This window comes from Triticum aestivum, chromosome 5B, assembly GCF_018294505.1.
Source record: "Triticum aestivum cultivar Chinese Spring chromosome 5B, IWGSC CS RefSeq v2.1, whole genome shotgun sequence".
Lineage (NCBI taxonomy): Eukaryota > Viridiplantae > Streptophyta > Magnoliopsida > Poales > Poaceae > Triticum > Triticum aestivum.
This window is the reverse complement of record NC_057807.1, coordinates 686,232,619-686,251,223: the sequence shown is the minus strand read 5'-3', so window position 1 is coordinate 686,251,223 and position 18,605 is coordinate 686,232,619. Positions and strand designations below refer to the sequence as shown.

Sequence of the window (18,605 nt, the reverse complement as noted above, 5' to 3'; positions counted from 1 at the left end):
GAGAGGACGCGCGCCCAATATTATTGTGGGCAAACCATTAACGTTCCCCAGCTGGGCGATGTGGTAATAACCGAGGAGCATATAATGCAGGATGAAATGCTCAAGATCACTGTTGGAAAACTCCTCGAAATCGAGCCCATGCCTCCGCTTAGAGAGGAGAAAATAAAACAGAAATATGTCCGGGGCCAACCTTTGGTCGAGCCAGACAAGATCAAGAACCTCCCAACGAGAATGTATGAATTGCATCAATGGTACATGAACATTACCAAGATTTCCAATCGAGTGTCCCTCATGGTGAATGTCAAGGAGGAGCATTACTTCCATGAGAAAACTCTGTCTGTTAAGTATTCAGAACTATTTCAGTTATACAATCAAGACGCACTCGACAAATCTATCGTCAGTTGCTATTGTCTGTAAGTGATTTCTTTCTGTAATTTAAGTCTCAAGCTAGCTGTAGTGATCATTTTGATCAATCATTACATGTAATTATCCTTACTATATTCTTTTCTGTGGTATTATATGCAGGATGAAGATGTATAAAATGAAAAAATCTGAACGCTATGGCATTGGGTTCATTGACCCAAATACCATTAATGAGTACACATGGAATCTTCCAGTTTATCAAGCAAGTGTAGAGGAAAGCATGCTAGAGTTCTTCAAGTGCCTCAATACCAATGAAGATATACTACTTCCTTACAATTTCCTGTGAGTAACACTGTCTTGTACTACAAATTCTGTTTTTGCTTACTAGCTAGCTAGATGTTAATAATTAAGTGTATAGGGTTTACGGTAGTTGATTAGTGTTATGCACATACCCGCTTAATTAAGACATGCAAACGTGTGCGCATGCAGTTTCCACTGGATCTTGTTAGACATTAAAGTTAACAAAGAACAGTTGAAGTACTGGACTCACTACTTAAAGAAGAAAAAGACTACACCAACGTGAAGGGGATAGTCAACAGTTAATTTCAATCATTATTAACTATATATCGACCTATTTAGTTCGTCATTTCCTGATATGAACTACTTAATAACCCCTTTATTATTTTTTTTTGCCGGCGGACAGGGCTTGGGCAAAGTTCATCAAGGTGACTCCAAGCAAATGGGCAAAAAAAATGTTTTGATATCGACCAAAGGTAAGTAATTAAGTAGTACTAGCTAGCTAGCTACCATCTCTTTAATTCTTGTTTCAATACCATTAATTAATTATCATGCTTGATTAATCATTATCTCATTCAATTCCATTCTCGTAAAGGCCCTGAAGCAGGCGCAGATGAGTACGTTTGTCAAAACACTATTCATACCATTGTCGATATCTAGTCACACAACTAATACACATGCATATTGATCGCCTTCTTAACAGTTCAGAGAGGTATGTGAGCAGCTCCTACCAGCGGACCGCATACTAGCACTTCAAGAGGAAATAGCGGGATTTTAGCTCGACCAGGTCATAGATCCCAAAGGAGAATACTATTACCCGCTACCGCTCCCATGAACCACTTGTCATCGTGCTCCGAAGGCACCAAGGCAACATGTAGGAGAAATTGTATATGTATATACATGTGTATGTGTGAATAATTAATGCTGTTGGTTGTGAGACATTCGATGATATATATTTATATATATATGCGGTTCTACGTATGAGAAAATCTATTTATATATATGCATAACGTGTACAATTTGTAGTATCGTAAAATACCAGCAAACAAAAAAGAGTTAAATGAAAAATAAAACCACCCCCCCAAACATTTAGTACCGGTTGGCACTTTAGCGCCGGTTCGTGCCGAACCGATAGTAAGGGGGGGGGGCTTAGTCTCTACTATTTAACCGGCACTAAAGGCCCTTACGAACCAGCGCTAAAGCCCGGTTCTGCACTAGTGAACCTCACACATAGGTTCGGCACAAATGTGCCATAAAACATTACTGAAGACACAAACGGACCATACATGCAGAAATATTGTGAAGTATGACATATAGGCCAAACAAATGACATCTTCTCAACAGCAATATTCAGAAGTATGACCTAATTTTTACCAAGTGATGTTACGGTTGGTTGGCGCATATAGAAATTGGTGAAGATAACATCCAATCCAATGATTAATTCGACACATTTTGCAAGGTTAGCACCACATTCGGTGACTTGTGCAAGTTTGTTTACAGCCACATCGAGCTGTTGACATTTACAAAATACTGAAGAACCTGCTTGAGTAAGTTGTTTCTGCATGTAATCGTGGGCTGATGGAAACAAATAATCCTACGTACCTGAACAGCAAGAAATCTCATCAGCAAAGCCGATTTCTGACCACTCGTGAGGGGTAAAAGAAAGATATTGCAAAAAATATCTAAAAGTTAAAACAGTAATAGGAAAACAGTTTTTACGAGTTCACATGCAACAATCAAACAAATGGTAGGCCACCAGAGGTGAACGTGTAGTGCAAGGCTTACCAGTCATTTGTGCGGGTAATGGTACATTCGTACAGGAAAGAGGTATATACACCATTTAAATGCCAGGGACCGCATGTAGAAGAAACATTTGGTTTCAATTTTATACCTTTGGCTTAAGATTATTAGCACGTTGCGATTTATCGAACATGTTGACACACTTGGATGGTTAAAACCATACCGCACTAGCCTGTATCTTCCAGTCACTGTTTTGTTCTCATATGCACATATCAGCTCAAGATTGATGCACTATATATATAGCAAATGTATATTTGAGAAATGATATAAACTGATCTACATGATAAACTGCATCAAGCTAGCTAGCACATCGGCAGAATGAAGTGTGCAGATACAGGCTCCAAGAGAAAAAAAGGGATAAAATCTGGGAGATAAAAAATGGATAAAGATTCCTGTAGGAAAAGCGCAAAATGACCACATTGTTCAAGGGACAAACGATCAGACTGCATTCTGTGTAACACTGGCACAATTGCGAATAATGTTGATCCGATGAACCACAAAATTATCAAACCAGGCAAGCAAAACAATGGACACGTGGTAGAAGATATCATTACCATCACCTCTTATAGACCAATAAAGAAGCCCAATCATCTCAACTGATGTACAACAGTTCAGCTTGATCATCTCCACCACCAGTGGTGATTCCTATGAGAAGAATGAGTCAACAAACCAATGGTAATTGTGTGCAATAAAACAACTGGGAAAGTTTTTCTACAAGGAATTGGAACAGTCAAGGAATGACATGTAATACAATATTCGAATAAGTCATCAAGGCATTGTACACATGTAATTTATTCAGTGATTTAGTTGACCAGGAAGCATTTTAGAATTGTTATGGTGTGAGCCTGCTCATTGCTGTAAGTCCAGAAAAAAGAACAGAGCATACACACAGCAAAGGAAATCCAGGGATAGCGGGAAGTATGCACTTTTCCTACTCACCTGAAAAAATAATGTTGAGTACAGAACAAAGAAAAAAACATGCCAAGCTAAATACCACCATAATATGAAGCTTAAGCAATTAACAGGGGACCTATTGACATTACAATCCGCTAGCTTAAACTGAAAGAGAAAAGAGTTCTGCATTTAATTAATCAGTTCTTTCGGAATAAGTTTCATGAAAACTCATCATCTATACTAAAGGATGGTTCATGTACTTGAAAACATCTACAAGGTAGATATAGTTCAGGAGATTAGCATGAACTATGCGACATTGGAAACTATGTAAATACCTGGTCCTGGAGTGTAGAAACTTCTGTAAGGAAAAAGGAACCAGCCACTAATACCCCTCTGTAACCTCTCAATCTGCATGGACTTGAGATGGAACATGTAAGTGTGAGGATGCACATGAATGAAGATCACATTAGCATCTTCAGCATAGCCAGCTAGCCCCACTCGATCCATACATGCTGCCACTACTTGTGGCGCAAGAAGCTTCAATGACCCTGCGATGCGTCCATGATACCACCCCATCGATGCTAGCTACCCTTGACCACAAATGAAGGCTGAATCGATCAAGACGGGCAAAACCTAGACAACCATCCTCTGCTAGCATGATTATACCAAATCCGTCATCTGGCAACTCAATTAAATCCAGGCTATTTTTATCCAAATCAAATTCAACGATGCTGTCATCATCCAATCGCCAGTAAAGCGTGTTTCCAACATGAGCCGCCGGCTTTAAATCAACCATTGAATTTGTATGAATCGGAGTGATCTCACCCCAGACGCCAGTCTTGGGTGAGTAGACGCAGGCGGAGGTGATGAAATCCCCCCAACTGCCGAACGTCAACGCCACGAGGAACGGGCACGAATGACAGTCGCCGTGCTCGGCGTGCCCAGCCGCGCAGAGAACCGCGCCAGTGTACTCGTTCTCCAGATGCGCCTGCGTGGGGAGCGGCAGGTAGCGCTTGTCGCCGTTCATGGGGTTCCAAACGAGGAGCTTCCCGTCTCGTCGGTCGAGGAGGAGGGCGCGGCCGTGGTGGCAGTCCAGGGCCAACCAGTCGTCCTTGCGCATCGTGGCCGCAGCGGGGACGGCGAAGGCGTCGGAGCTGGGTACGAAGAGGGGAGATCTCGGCTGGTTGCTGAAGAAGCCGAGCACGGGAGGCGTCCCGCCGTGGAACTCGCGGAAGAGGCGGAGGAAGCGGGCGTCGTGGACGAGGCCGCGCCAGTGCTTGCAGACGAAGGAGGCGCGGAAGAGGTGGATCGGCTCCGGCGGGAGGCGGTGGAGGATCTCCACGAGCATGTCGTCCGGGAGAAGCGGAAGCTGAGGCGGCGAATCGGCATGGCGGCGGTCGCCGGCGAGCTCGTCCATGGGGATTAGGGATTGGGGGGAAATGGTGTCGAGGTTTTCGTGTTTCATTTCCTTTTTTCTTTTACGCCTTCGGTTTCATTTCACATTTTTTGCACCTTCAGTTTTCTAACTTTTATGTCTTGGATGATGTTCAATTATTTCCATAACTGGCAGACGTATATGAGATTTTCAAAAAAAATCATGCACTGAAAACATCATGAAAAGCCACAAAAATACATGCCTAGCCGAAATTTATAATTCTTTGCATACGACTTTATTAGGAGAAATTGTATTTTGCAAATGTGAATGGCCATGTTGCTTTATTCTGAAATGCAAGTCACCCAAATTCCACTCCCGCCCACCAAACCCTAGCAGCCCTTCACCTCCACCAGTGCCCCTCCCCCTCGTCGCCGCCGGCAAAGTTCGCGCGATCTCAGGATGGCGAATGCGAGACACCTTTCGCATATTCCTCCTTCGTCGTTGGATCACCTTTCTTGTTGTGAGCCGCCATCGCGCCATCTAGTGGTTGCATCATGGCGTCGCCGGCTTCTGCAACACGCTGCTCCGCCCCCTTCCTAGTTGGATCGCAGTTGGCTTATGGCCTCTTCACGTTGCTCCAAGCCTCCCTTGGCTGGAATGTCTTCGGCTTGCAGTCTCGCTGAGCCCCTGGTTTCCTGAAGGCATCGTCTAGAAGTCAGCTTAGTTGTCGTGTTGGATAACTTCTCATTGCAGGAATGTCGATTGGTTTGATAATGGTGGTAGTGCGACTGGCATGGGGTCAACGGCGGTTGTTCATTTGTTCTTTGGGGTATGGACCTTTGGCACCGCAAGGCGGACATTTGTTTCCCCTCATGAATGGTTATCGCCCTTGTTGATTTGCTTGCTCAAGACCCTCCCATGGCCGTGGATGATTTGAAGTGAGCTTTGTGCTCTCGGTGATGTCGCGGTTCATCTTTTGTCATTGATGGCGCAAGATGCCTTTCCAACTTGCTAATCGTTCTGATTATCTATGATGGAGCTCCCAGTCAATGTTCGTGTATCGGTTGCACTTGTTGATTCTGGATGCTCCTGAGTTGCACCATGGGCTCAGGTTGCACGCCATTGCGGTGCGTTAGGTTGCTTGTAAAGTTTTAATATTGTGATCCCTCGACGACACCTCCCATCTAGTGGTGTCTTTCATGGTGATTTTCCTGTTGTCTGCTAGCTAGGTGTGCCTTGTTCTCAATGTATTTCTCTCTCTCTCTTCTTCCGTTACTCTTGTTACATGTACGGTATTCAACCCGGTTTCTCTCATAAACGACGCCAACTTGTTTAGGTTTTGTTCTGATTTTTCATATAAACTGGATCAGTCAAAGCCTATAAGGGGTGACTCTTGACTTTGAAGATATTTAGGTGGGAGGATGACTCCTCCTCCACCCCCCCCCCCCCTTCCCCGCGGGTGATTCCTAAAAAAGGATTATTTGGACTCGCAAACTTCGCAATCACATGTTGTGCTTATATAATTTTTTATATAGCTTTTCATCACGCATTTTGGATAAAAAATATTTAATAATTGCGAGTACTTGAACTAGTTGAACATCAGTGCATTCTATGTGCTGAAAAAAGATGCCAAAACATTGACTCGTGGAGTTACATCTGTTATGAGCATGAATGTGAAACTAATATTTTTTTTATCACCTCACGACTAGCGTTGACATCCTCACTACTAGGTTGTTTGATTGCATCATGGGGAAAATAAAGGATCATTTTCAAGATGTTTGAGTGAATGCTAAAATTCATATGGAATTTAGTACAAAAGAATCATCGAGAAAAATTCCTATAGGATTCTCTCCTACAAATCAAATGACTATCATAGGAACACTAAATAACTTTTGAATCGCTGCAGATGTTTCTATGCTTTGTATGAAATCTCTTTACCCCTGCAAAAAAAAATCTTTTAAATTTTCTATAAAATGGTTCTCAGGTACAAACAATAAATTGCGAATAAACACTAACTATCTGTAGGTGAGATTCGGCTAGCCACTCAGACTCTAGAAAGGTGCACAAGGCTGTGCAAATTCAGGTGCTCATGATCATGTACCCAAAACTCTAAATCCAATTCAAACAGAAGACATGCGAAGAGATAGCCTTCAAGAACATCTGAAGCCTTCTATCAGCGAAAAACATCTCATCCAAATCTACAATTTCAATTTGCTAAAAGAACTGCATCACAGCCACTTGCCTGGAATGTCATGCTGTCATGGCATCACATCGACGAATAACAAAGTTACCTAACACATCACATACCTTAGTGTAACAGACATGCACCCAAGTCATATCATATATCGAGAGAGCAGGATTACAGACCGACGGAAACAACACGCCGGTTTGGCACAAATGCACCATCAAGCATTACTAGAAGCACAAACAGAACACACAAGAGGCCAAACAAATGCCATCTTCTCAACAACAATATTCTGACGTCTGACATACTTTTTAGTTTTTACCAAGCGCTGTTAAAGTTTGTTAACGCACATAGAAATCGCTAAAGATAACATCCGATGATTAATTCAGCACCTTTTGCAAGGTTAGCATCACATTTGGCGACTTGTACAGCCACATTGAGCCGCGAACATTTACAAAATGCTAAAGAACCAGCATGTAGTCACAGCAACAAAGAACCTGGGTACCTGCACAGCAAGCAATCTCATCAGCAGAACTGATTTCGACTACTCAGGAGGGGCAAAAGAAAGACATTCAAAAAATATCTGCAAGTGTAAACAGCAATAGGAAAACAAGTGTCTACGAGTTAACATGCAACAAAAAACAAACAATAGGCCGCCAGAGGCGAACATGTACTGCAAGTGTGGCGGTACATTTGTACAGGACAGAGGTAGTACCATGTAAATGCCAGGGGCGTATATAGAAAATGCAGATTTTAGAAATGATATAGAACTGACTGACATGATGAATTGCGTCAAGCTAATACATCAGCATCAAGCTAGTACATCAGCAGAATGAAGTGCCCAGATCCAGCTCCAAGAGAAAACTCGGATAAAGTCTGGGAGATATAGTCATCTAATCTAAGACTATTTCAAGGATGAGTGCTCTGGAGCAGTCGATTTGCAAGTATGCATAGGAACCTACGAAGAGTGTTGTACGCCCAGCACTTGGTTTGACTTTTGATTCACTTGGTGAGGCATATGACTACTACAATTTGCACTTCTGGGAGATCGGTTTCGGAATTAGATATGGTAAGAGTAGACTCAACGCCGAGAGGACAATGTGCATGCACGAAATAGTCTGCGGTTGCTCGGTGAGTACCGATTTTTGATTACCTACGTATGAAGCTAAAGTGGTAGGCAAGGGCGGACCTAGACTGAAGATTACCCGGTCTCCACATAGAAGGGCACATCAAAAAATCAATGACCTACACACACTAAATCAATGGATTATCTTAAGCAAGTGTAGATTGGACCCGGTGCCAGTGACACCGGGTAGCTGTACGTAGCTACACCCCTGGTGGTAGGCGTGCCTTTGCTGCGCAATTATTGTAAAACTGTACCGACTTTCTGTTTGTTGTAATGTATGCAGGGGAAACCAGAGGCAGAAAATAGTAGATCGTGCAGGTGCTAGTGTCCGTTGTTGATTAGATTTTTGCGAGCGTCGGACATCAGCTGGTAAGGGCGGTAGTCCAGGTCGTATGGGCAAACCTGAGCCGTCTCTAGCTATGGCTGTACTTCACGTCTGCGTGTGGGGCCGCTGTGCGGAACTTGTCGAGTGTTTGGAAGGGGGATTTGATGAGCAGTGAGGCTGAGAAGTAGTGGAAAGGGACCTCATGGCAATGGCGTGTGCGGCGGCTGCGACTTCTTGCGGCGGAACAGCGATGGAAGGCAGCGGGATCGAGTTCCCGCTGGATCTAGTTGACCGGTGAGTTTCTTTACCCTAGTGCCCGTCTATGGATTTGTGTGCTTCCGTGAGTTTCCCAACTTCCAGCCGCAGCTTTTGACTCTAGCTGTGGCGCAGGCGAAGATTTATTTGGAATGTGAGTGAGACATTTTTAAAAATTCAAAAGTGAGTGCTGATTTTGAGGAATTATGATTGAAGCTGATTTGTATGTTGTCATAAGTCTGTATGTGACGCAGACTTACAAACGACTGGGCTTCTGCCATTGAGAAGGAATGCAGCCAATGAGAGAGCATTGGAATGTTGGCGTATTTGTGACCTATCTAGGGCGGCACTGGAGTGGGTTGATCAAGCCAACAGTTATCCCCATCGAACTGAAGGTTACTATTGTGTCACACATTTTATCATGGTTTGTGTGTGGTGCTTAGTTATCTAATGCAGTTCATTTCTTTTGAAGTTGCTGGTGTGCAAGCAAGGAATATGCAGACCATGGTCTGAGATGTGGAAAACATTGGAGGTGAGTCCCTTTTGGTAGAGATCAGTTGTTGACAGGGACAAATCGATTATGTATTTATGATGGTTCGACTTAAGGGAGATCCTCATGGCCAGCGGATTATTTGTGCTGACGCAGGAGCAGCTCTGATGAATGGGGTACAGTGCGATGACAACAATGCTGCTATGGGTGAAGATGGTGTGAGCAGGGAGAACTCAAGCTGAGCTTATCCTGTGATGCATAAATGTTATGGAAGGGCACTGCTGGATCGGAACACGTGCACTCGGAGTTTGGTGTTGATCAGAATAAAATGTGATAACTAGTTTTGTTAATCTGTGTGTTGTAGTATGAGTATTTTTCTGGTGTGTTTCAGTGAGCATTTGCTCCACCCTTGTTCCTCCAATTCGGTATGTGAGGTCAAACTGTGGTGTGCACATGGTTGGGAGATAGCTAATTGCTCTGATATGGTCTATATGTGAGTGATGAGGACTTATGTCTTTCCTGCATTTTGAGATAACCACACAGTGCCGCTGTTGGAGGGTGGGTTTGTGCCCAGTGGGATCCAAAATCTGAAAGCATAAGACTGAATGCCTAGGTGCTGCTTTTGGTAGCCAGCAGAAGAGATTTTAAACCGAAGAACATCAATTGTTGGAATGGCACCGCCCGAGTCGGAAGCAGCTGCAAACGGCACGACCATGAGGTCTGCCGGCATGGACGACAGAACAAATATGGAGGGTCGGAAAAAATCTTTCTCTGATCTGGGTGTTGCGTCGAGGTTTACTTTTGCCTCGTCGAGAGTTTTTTATCCGGGTGTTTTCGGTGTTCACTGGCTCTTTTACGACGAGCTCGTCGGCGGCCGCGTGGAGCACGACCAGCAGCCTGCCGGAGCAAGCGGGGAAAGTTGCATACGAGGTGAGCACCGGTAGTTCATGCTTCGTTTTTTTTTTTTGGGAACGACATGCTTCGTTCTTTTGGTGAGCACGTGCAGTATGAGGACGCCATGACTTTCAGGGTGAAGTTGTCCAGATGGAGCGCCGTGCAGCCAACAGTCAACACGACCCAGAAGGGCGATGATACGGGCGTCCGTTATATTGGCCGTGGCCTCGGGATGGCTCAGCCTGGCTCAGGAAAAAGACTGGGCCGTGCCCGTTTCAGCTGATCCGCGATTGCATTAACTTCTGGCGTTGAAATAAATGCGCCAGCGCAGCTGCCCATATCAGAGACGATACACACCGAATACTGACTGTAATACATTCGAGGGCGCAGATCTTTATGCGAACGGACGTGTTTGATTTCGGGATCAGCTGAGCACAGGGGCGGCGCCAGGGGTCTTCTTGGGTATTCGGTTGAATACCCAAGATTTTGACAAACCATTGAAATTTTATATAAAACTGGCAATTTTTTTTGCAAAATAGTGATGATTTGGGCAAAATGAATACTCTCCTTTAAAATGAATACCCACCCTCTAGAACCTGGCGCCGCCACTGGCTGAGCACGGTCTCAGAATCGAATATCCGAGATATAGTCATCTAATCTAAGACTAGAGAAAGAGAAGTGAAGACTTCTCTATCAAAACTTTGTTGCTGAGAAAGAATAGGACAAGGGCAAATGAAACGATCACGTTGTTCAAGGGGAAAAGGATCAGACTGCATTCTGTGTAACACTGGCACTGCAGTTTCTTAGGTCTTACCATTTGCAAAGAATATTGGTCCGTTGAACCACAAAATTATCAAATAACGCAAGCAAACCAGTAGACAGGTAGTAAAAGATACTATTACATGATACATCACCTCTTAGACCAGAGAAGTGTGACAGAAGATGTGAAAGCACAATCATCTCTCAACTGCCGTTCAACAGTACAGCTTGATCATCTCCACCACCAGTGGTGATTCCTATGAGAAGAATGAGTAAATAAACCAATGACATCATGGGCAATAAAACAACTGAGAAGAGCTTTTGCTGCAAAATTGGGAACGATTAAAAAATTGCATATAATACAATATTAAACTAATTCACCAAGTCACTGTACACCAACTACCTCAAAACGAAAGATATGTCATTCAGCAATTCACTTTACCAGGAATCATTTTTAGAACTGTTTAGGTGTGAGCTCATTCCTTGTTATAAGTCCAGAGAAGAGAGAACAGAGCATACACACAATTAAGTTTCGGCATAATACATCAAAAGGAATATGAGAAAATATGCCCTTCTACTCACCTGAACAAAGAACGCTAAGCAGAGAATTAAGAAACAAAAATACCACCCTCAATCCCCACATAATATGAAGCTTAAGCAATTAACATTAACAAGACACCATATTGACATTAAAATCCACTAGCTTAAACTGAAAGAAAATCTCAGTCGCTTGCTTCCTGAATTGATCAATTCTCATGTGTCAGTGTTTATATTATCCAGTGCCACGACAAGGCCACAAGAACGGAACGGTTATAAATTGCTGGTGGGGAACAGCTATATTGTTCTTTTAAGTGAATTGCAAGCGATTTATTTTACTAGCTTCCTGACTGATTAGATCTAAATATGTATGGAACAGAGGAACATCAAGAAATTGCTATCCCCGTGCTACAATTAGGCTAGTATATCCATTGATATGTTGCAAAAAAATGGTTGGATTTGGGTCCGGATGCAAAAACACGTGAAACAGTTGCAAGGAAATATGAAAGGACTACCTATACATTGTTTGAGTTGTGAAATACCAAAAGGGTAATTTTCCAGCACATGAACGATTAATTGGTAAACTTGAACAACAATGATTAGTTTGATAAGAACACTACATAATGAGGGGAACACGAGAACCAGCAGCAGGGCAGGAGGAATAGGCAAAGTATAAATGGTTCATCATTTAGTAAGCAGTTCTTTCCAAAGGAGTTCATGAAAACTTGTCACCCGTAGTGAAGTGAACAGTAGCTCATGCACTTGAAAACACTAACATGGTAGATGCAATTTGGAGAAAATGAAGTGAACTTTGCAACATCGAAATAATGGCAATACCTGGGGTGTAGAAACTTGTGTAAGGAAAGACAAACCAATAGGTCCCTTTCTCTGACACCTCCTCAATATGCATGGAGTTCAGATGGATCATATAGATGCTTGGATACACATAAATGAAGATCACATTAGCGTCTTCAGCGTAGCCAACTGGAAACACTCGATTCATACACGCTGCCACTACTTCTGGTGCAAGAAGTTTCTCCAGATCAATGACCCTGCGATGTGTCCATGATCTTACCCCATCGATGCTAGCTGCCCTTGACCAGAAATGAAGGCTGAATTGATCAACACCGGCAAAACCTAGACCACCATCCTCTATCAGTATGATGATAATCTGTCCGGCATATGGCACCTCGATGAAATCCAAGCTATTCTTATCCAAATCTAACTCAATGATGCTATCATTTTCAGACAGCCAGTAAAGTGTGCTTCCAAGCAGAGCTGTCGGGCTTGCATCAACTATTGAATCTCGAATATGAATCGAAGTGATCTCACCCCAAACGCCGGTCTCGGACGAGTAGACGCAGGCAGAGGTGATGAGATCTCTGTGGTTGCTGAACACGAATGCCACGAGGAACGGGCACCAATGGCAGTCGCCGTGGTCCGAGTGGCCAGCCGCGCAGAGAACCGCGCCATCGTACTGGACAATCTCCAGATGGGCTTGAGTGGGGAATGGTAGGTAGCGCTCGTCGCCGGTCATGGGGTCCCAGACGAGGAGCGTCCTGGTGCGGTTGTTGTGCAGGAGGGCGCGGCCGTGGCGGCAGTCGAGGGTCCGCCACTCGCCGTGGCGCATCGAGGCGGTGGAGAGCGCGAAGCCGCCAGAGGTGGGGACGAAGAGGGAATGCCCCAGCTGGTTGTGGAAGAAGCCGAGCACGGGAGGCGTGCCCCCGTGGAACTCGCGGAAGCGGCGGCGGAAGCGGGCGTCGTGGACGAGGCTGCGCCAGTGCTTGGAGACGACGGAGGCGCGGAAGAGGTGGATGGGCTCCGGCGGGAGGCGGAGGAGGATCTCCCTGAGCAGGTCATCCGGGGGAAGCTGAAGCGGGGACGGATCGGCACGGCTGCGGCCGCCGGCGAGCTCGCCGGGGTTTGGAGATTGGGGGAAATGGTGTCGATCGAGGGTTTCAGTTTGGGGATTGGGGAAGAAGTGTTGCCGTGACATTCTCTTCTGGTTAACTGTTTATTCACCATGGAGGAATGGACGTTCTGGTAAATCTACGTCAGATTGAGCAAACTAGCGAATTCCCTTTTCTACCCATCCTGAATCCTGAAAAAGCAAACCGATATCCCTTTTTATTTTGCGAAAAGATTAGATCTATCATAAAATTTCCCCGGAAATACAAAGCATCTCAAACATAATGAACATTACACCGAGATTCCGAGACCATCGAACGACCACTGCTGCCACCAAAACGAACCGTCGAATCGCCGATGTTGCCGCTTCCCTACCGGAGTCGGCTTGACCTTGTCGATAATAGTCAGGAAGTCTTCATGCACTTGCCTCGAAGAACCACCGCCCTGGAGCCGCAGTCATCGCCCTTGAACCTCTTGCATAGATCCGAAGCACATGACACCAAATCTCGCCACATGACGAGAAACGCTAACCTCACTGCCCCAAGGAGACGGCAAGAATCTACGCCGGAGCTCCGTCGACTACGACCCGATGAACGAAGTCGGAGCCTGGAAGAGAAACTCAAAGAAGAAGCGCCACCATCCCCCTGAGCCCCGCACCTGCAAGGGCTACAAAATGCTAACCTAAACCACTAACCGGAGCGAAGGCACCGGGATTCCCCTCCCAGCCACCGGCCGTCGGAGCGGCAGGAGAGGGGAGGCGAACCCATGAACTCGCCGGTGAAGTTTGGAGGGGAGGAGTTTTGTAACATCTCGGAGCTTTTCCATAGTTAAAATTGGTTTTATTAATTTAATAATTAATTTGAATAAATTTTTTATACATTTTTAAATGATGAATAAATAAACCCCTCTCCTTTTTGGTGTTTGGTTTTTGAGACTCAATCCGAAACTATCAGACACGATCTTGTTGTGATATTTGGGAGGTACCCAAACTATTTCGTAACATTTGTGCAAGCCTAGCTATCATCCGTATGAAAACCTTTTGTTTATTATGGAAATGGAGATATTTTATAAATATATGCCAAACGGTCTTTGATATAGTTAGGATAATTTATGTGGTCTCGGAATGTCTAGTGAGGCTACGTTTCAAATTTCATCCAAAACGAAGTTCGTTTGCTACCCAAATCTTTAAATATGCGAGACATATTTCTCAGTCTAAATAATAAAACATTGACGAATAAAACTTGTTGTTTGGCCGAAACCTCCTACTGCACAGCCATAGTCCACCTTAGCTCCACCTCACTTACCTCAGATCAGAGTCGTCGGATCACCATCCAACGGATAGGAGCAAACCACCCAAAGCCACCTCTCCTAAATAGACCTCTCCATTGAGAACCAACCTCCCACTCTCTAGCTTTTTCCCTCTCTAAAATTTTGCAACCATACCCCTGTAGACCCCACCTCCTCCAAATCCTAAAACCTAGCCACCTCAAACCTTGATCTAAGGGTCTAGATTCGCCAAAAAAGCCCATCCCGAACAATGTCCGGCGTCGGGCCAGACATGTCCATGCGACCAGACAAAATTGCAGCCACCGCAGACTACAACGCCGGTGCTTGTCCTCGAGCTCGCGCTTCATTTCCTGACGTCTAACGCCTCTCGCCATCCGACCACCGGGGCAACCAGCGACGATTAACAGAGCCACCAGCGGGAACCACCAACCGCCACGCCTCGCCCCTGCTCTCCCGTCCTTCTCCGACTTCCTCCCCTTTCTCTCCCGAGCTCTCTCTCATCTCGCCTTCTCTCTCAGGAACCTCCATGGCATATGTTGAATGGTCGACTTCACCCAACATCAAGCAGATTATTAACATAAACGTATAAAGAGGATATCAAATCCTAATACTAAACGATCTTAAACATACAAGGGTTCATACATATCCCCGAGAACTAGGATCTACTCGCATATCGTGGGTACAAACATCACGGTGTGGATCATGACAAACATAGTGATTGCACAAGAGTAATACAAGATTGAATCCACTCCAACTACTGTATTACATGTTGGGGAACGTAGCAATAATTCAAAATATTCCTACGTATCACCAAGATCAATCTAGGAGATTCTAGCAACAAGAGAGAGAGAGAGGGAGTGCATCTTCATACCTTTGAAGATCGCTAAGTGGAAGCGTTACAAGAACGCGGATGATGGAGTCGTACTCGCGGCGATTCAAATCGTGGAAGATCCGATCTAGCGCCGAACGAACGGCGCCTCCGCGTTCAACACACGTACAGCCCGGGGACATCTCCTCCTTCTTGATCCAGCAAGGGGAGAGGAAAAGTTGAGGGAGAGCTCCGTCAGCACGACGTCGTGGTGGTGGAGCTTGTGGTATTTCTGCAGGGCTTCGCCAAGCTCTACGGAGAAGGATGAGGTGTTGGGGAGGGAGGGGCTGTGCTAGGGGAAGGGGTGCGGCAACCCTCCCACCCCCACTATTTATAGGGGAAGGGGAGAGGGGGCCGACCCCCTTAGATCCCATCAAAGGGGGGGAGGGGGGTGGCGGCCAAGGGGGAGGCTTGCCCCCCAAGCTAGGTGGGGGCGCCCCCTTAGGGTTTCCCCCAACCCTAGGCGCATGGGTCCTAGGGGGGAGTTGGCGCCCAACCCACCTAGCGGTTGGTTCCCCTCCATATTCAGCCCATAGGGCCCTCTGGGGCAGGTGGAACCTCCCGGTGGACCCCCGAACCCCTTCGGTGGTCCCGGTACAATACTTGTAAACTCCCGAACACTTCCGGCGGCCGAATAAGGACTTCCCATATATAAATCTTCATCTCCGGACTATTCTGGAACTCCTCCTGACGTCTGGGATCTCATCCGGGACTCCGAACAACATTCGGTAACCACATACTATTTCTCATAACAACTCTAGCGTCACCGAACCTTAAGTGTGTAGACCCTATGGGTTCGGGAACCATGCAGACATGACTGAGACATCTCTCCGGCCAATAACCAACATCGGGATCTGGATACCCATGTTGGCTCCCACATGTTCCACGATGATATCATCGGATGAACCACGACGTCAGGGATTCAAGCAATCCAGTATACAATTCCCTTTGTCCACCGGTATGTTACTTGCCCGAGATTCGATCGTCGGTATCCCAATACCTCGTTCAATCTCGTTACCGGCAAGTCTCTTTACTCGTTCCGTAACGCATGACCCCGTGACTATCTCCTTAGTCACATTGAGCTCATTATGATGATGCATTACCGAGTGGGCCCAGAGATACCTCTCCGTCATACGGAGTGACAATCTGAGTCTTGATTTGTGCCAACTCAACAGACACTTTCGGAGATACCTGTAGTGCACCTTTATAGCCACCCAGTTACGTTGTGACGTTTGGTACACCCAAAGCATTCCTACGGTATCCGGGAGTTGCACAATCTCATGGTCTAAGGAAATGATACTTGACAATAGAAAAGCGCTTAGCAAACGAACTACACGATCTTGTGCTATGCTTAGGATTGGGTCTTATCCATCACATCATTCTCCTAATGATGTGATCCCGTTATCAACGACATCCAATGTCCATGGTCACGAAACCACAACCATCTATTGATCAACGAGCTAGCCAACTAGAGGCTTACTAGGGACATATTATAGTCTATGTATTCACACATGTATTACGGTTTCCGGTTAATACAATTATAGCATGAACCACAGACAATTATCATGAACAAGGAAATATAATAATAACCATTTTATTATTGCCTCTAGGGCATATTTCCAACAGTCTCCCACTTGCACTACAGTCAATAATCTAGTTACATTCTGATGAATCGAACACCCATAGAGTTCTGGTGTTGATCATGTTTAGCTCGTGGAAGAGGTTTAGTCAACGGATCTGCGACATTCAGATCCGTATGCACTTTACAAATTTCTATGTCTCCATCTTGAAAATTTTCACGAATGGAGTTGAAGCGACGCTTGATATGCCTGGTCTTCTTGTGAAACATGGGCTCCTTGGCAAGGGCAATAGCTCTAGTGTTGTCACAGAAGAGAGTCATCGGGCCCGATGATACATCTCCAACGTATCTATAATTTATGAAGTATTCATGCTATTATATTATCTGTTTTGGATGTTTAATGGGCTTTATTATACACTTTTATATTATTTTTGGGACTAACCTATTAACCGGAGGCCCAGTCCAAATTGCCGTTTTTTTGTCTATTTCAGTGTTTTGCAGAAAAGGAATATCAAACGGAGTCCAAACGGAATGAAACCTTCGGGAGAGTGATTTTTGGAACAAACGTGATCCAGAGGACTTGGAGTGGACGTCAAGAAAGAAACGACGAGGCCACGAGGCAGGGAGGCGCGCCTGCCCCCCTGGGCCGCCCGCCACCATCGTGGGCCCCTCGCAGCTCCACCGACCTACTTCTTCCTCCTATATATACCCATATACTTCAAAAACATCCAGGAGCACAATAGATCGGGAGTTCCGCCGCCACAAGCCTCTGTAGCCACCAAAAACCAATCGGGACCCTGTTCCGGCACCCTGCCGGAGGGGGGATCCCTCATCGGTGGCCATCTTCATCATCCCGACGCTCTCCATGATGAGGAGGGAGTAGTTCACCCTCGGGGCTAAGGGTATGTACCAGTAGCTATGTGTTTGATCTCTCTCTCGTGTTCTTGATTTGGCACGATCTTGATCTATCGCGAGCTTTGCTATTATAGTTGGATCTTATGATGTTTCTCCCCTCTACTCTCTTGTAAAGGATTGAGTTTTCCCTTTGAAGTTATCTTATCAGATTGAGTCTTTAAGTATTTGAGAACACTTGATGTATGTCTTGCATGTCCTTATCTATGGTGACAATGGGATATCACGTGATCTACTTGATGTATGTTTTGATGATCAACTTGCGAGTTCCTTAACCTCGTGAACTTATGCATAGAGGTTGGCACACGTTTTCGTCTTGACTCTCCGGTAGAAACTTTGGGGCACTCTTTGAAGTTCTTTGTGTTGGTTGAATAGATGATGAGATTGTGTGATGGATATCATATAATCATACCTGCGGATACTTGAGGTGACATTGGACTATCTAGGTGACATTAGGGTTTTGGTTGATTTGTTTCTTAAGGTGTTATTCTAGTACGAAATCTTGAATAGATCGATCAGAAAGAATAACTTTGAGGTGGTTTCGTACCCTACAATAATCTCTTCGTTTGTTCTCCGCTATTAGTGACTTTAGAGTGACTCTTTGTTACATGTTGAGGGATAGTTATATGATCCAGTTATGTTATTATTGTTGAGAGAACTTGCACTAGTGAAAGTATGAACCTTAGGCCTTGTTTCCTAGCATTGCAATACCGTTTGTGCTCACTTTTATCATTAGTTACCTTGCTGTTTT

At 45.1% G+C, this 18,605-nt stretch overlaps 2 protein-coding genes across 2 annotated transcripts; both read right to left on the bottom strand.

Annotated features, from left to right (window-relative positions):
• Window positions 1-2,830: 2,830 nt before the first annotated feature.
• LOC123114230 (F-box/kelch-repeat protein At5g15710-like) lies at window positions 2,831-4,798 on the bottom strand. Its single transcript, XM_044535624.1, has 2 exons — window positions 3,690-4,798; window positions 2,831-3,105 (listed from the first exon to the last, which is right to left on the bottom strand). The coding sequence occupies exon 1, from the start codon at window positions 4,769-4,771 to the stop codon at window positions 3,830-3,832; it is 942 nt and encodes a 313-aa protein (XP_044391559.1). The 5' UTR covers window positions 4,772-4,798; the 3' UTR covers window positions 2,831-3,105; window positions 3,690-3,829.
• Window positions 4,799-7,037: 2,239 nt separating this feature from the next.
• LOC123114229 (uncharacterized) lies at window positions 7,038-13,331 on the bottom strand. Its single transcript, XM_044535623.1, has 3 exons — window positions 12,138-13,331; window positions 10,919-11,020; window positions 7,038-7,419 (listed from the first exon to the last, which is right to left on the bottom strand). The coding sequence occupies exons 1-2, from the start codon at window positions 13,294-13,296 to the stop codon at window positions 10,968-10,970; spliced, it is 1,212 nt and encodes a 403-aa protein (XP_044391558.1). The 5' UTR covers window positions 13,297-13,331; the 3' UTR covers window positions 7,038-7,419; window positions 10,919-10,967.
• Window positions 13,332-18,605: the final 5,274 nt, after the last annotated feature.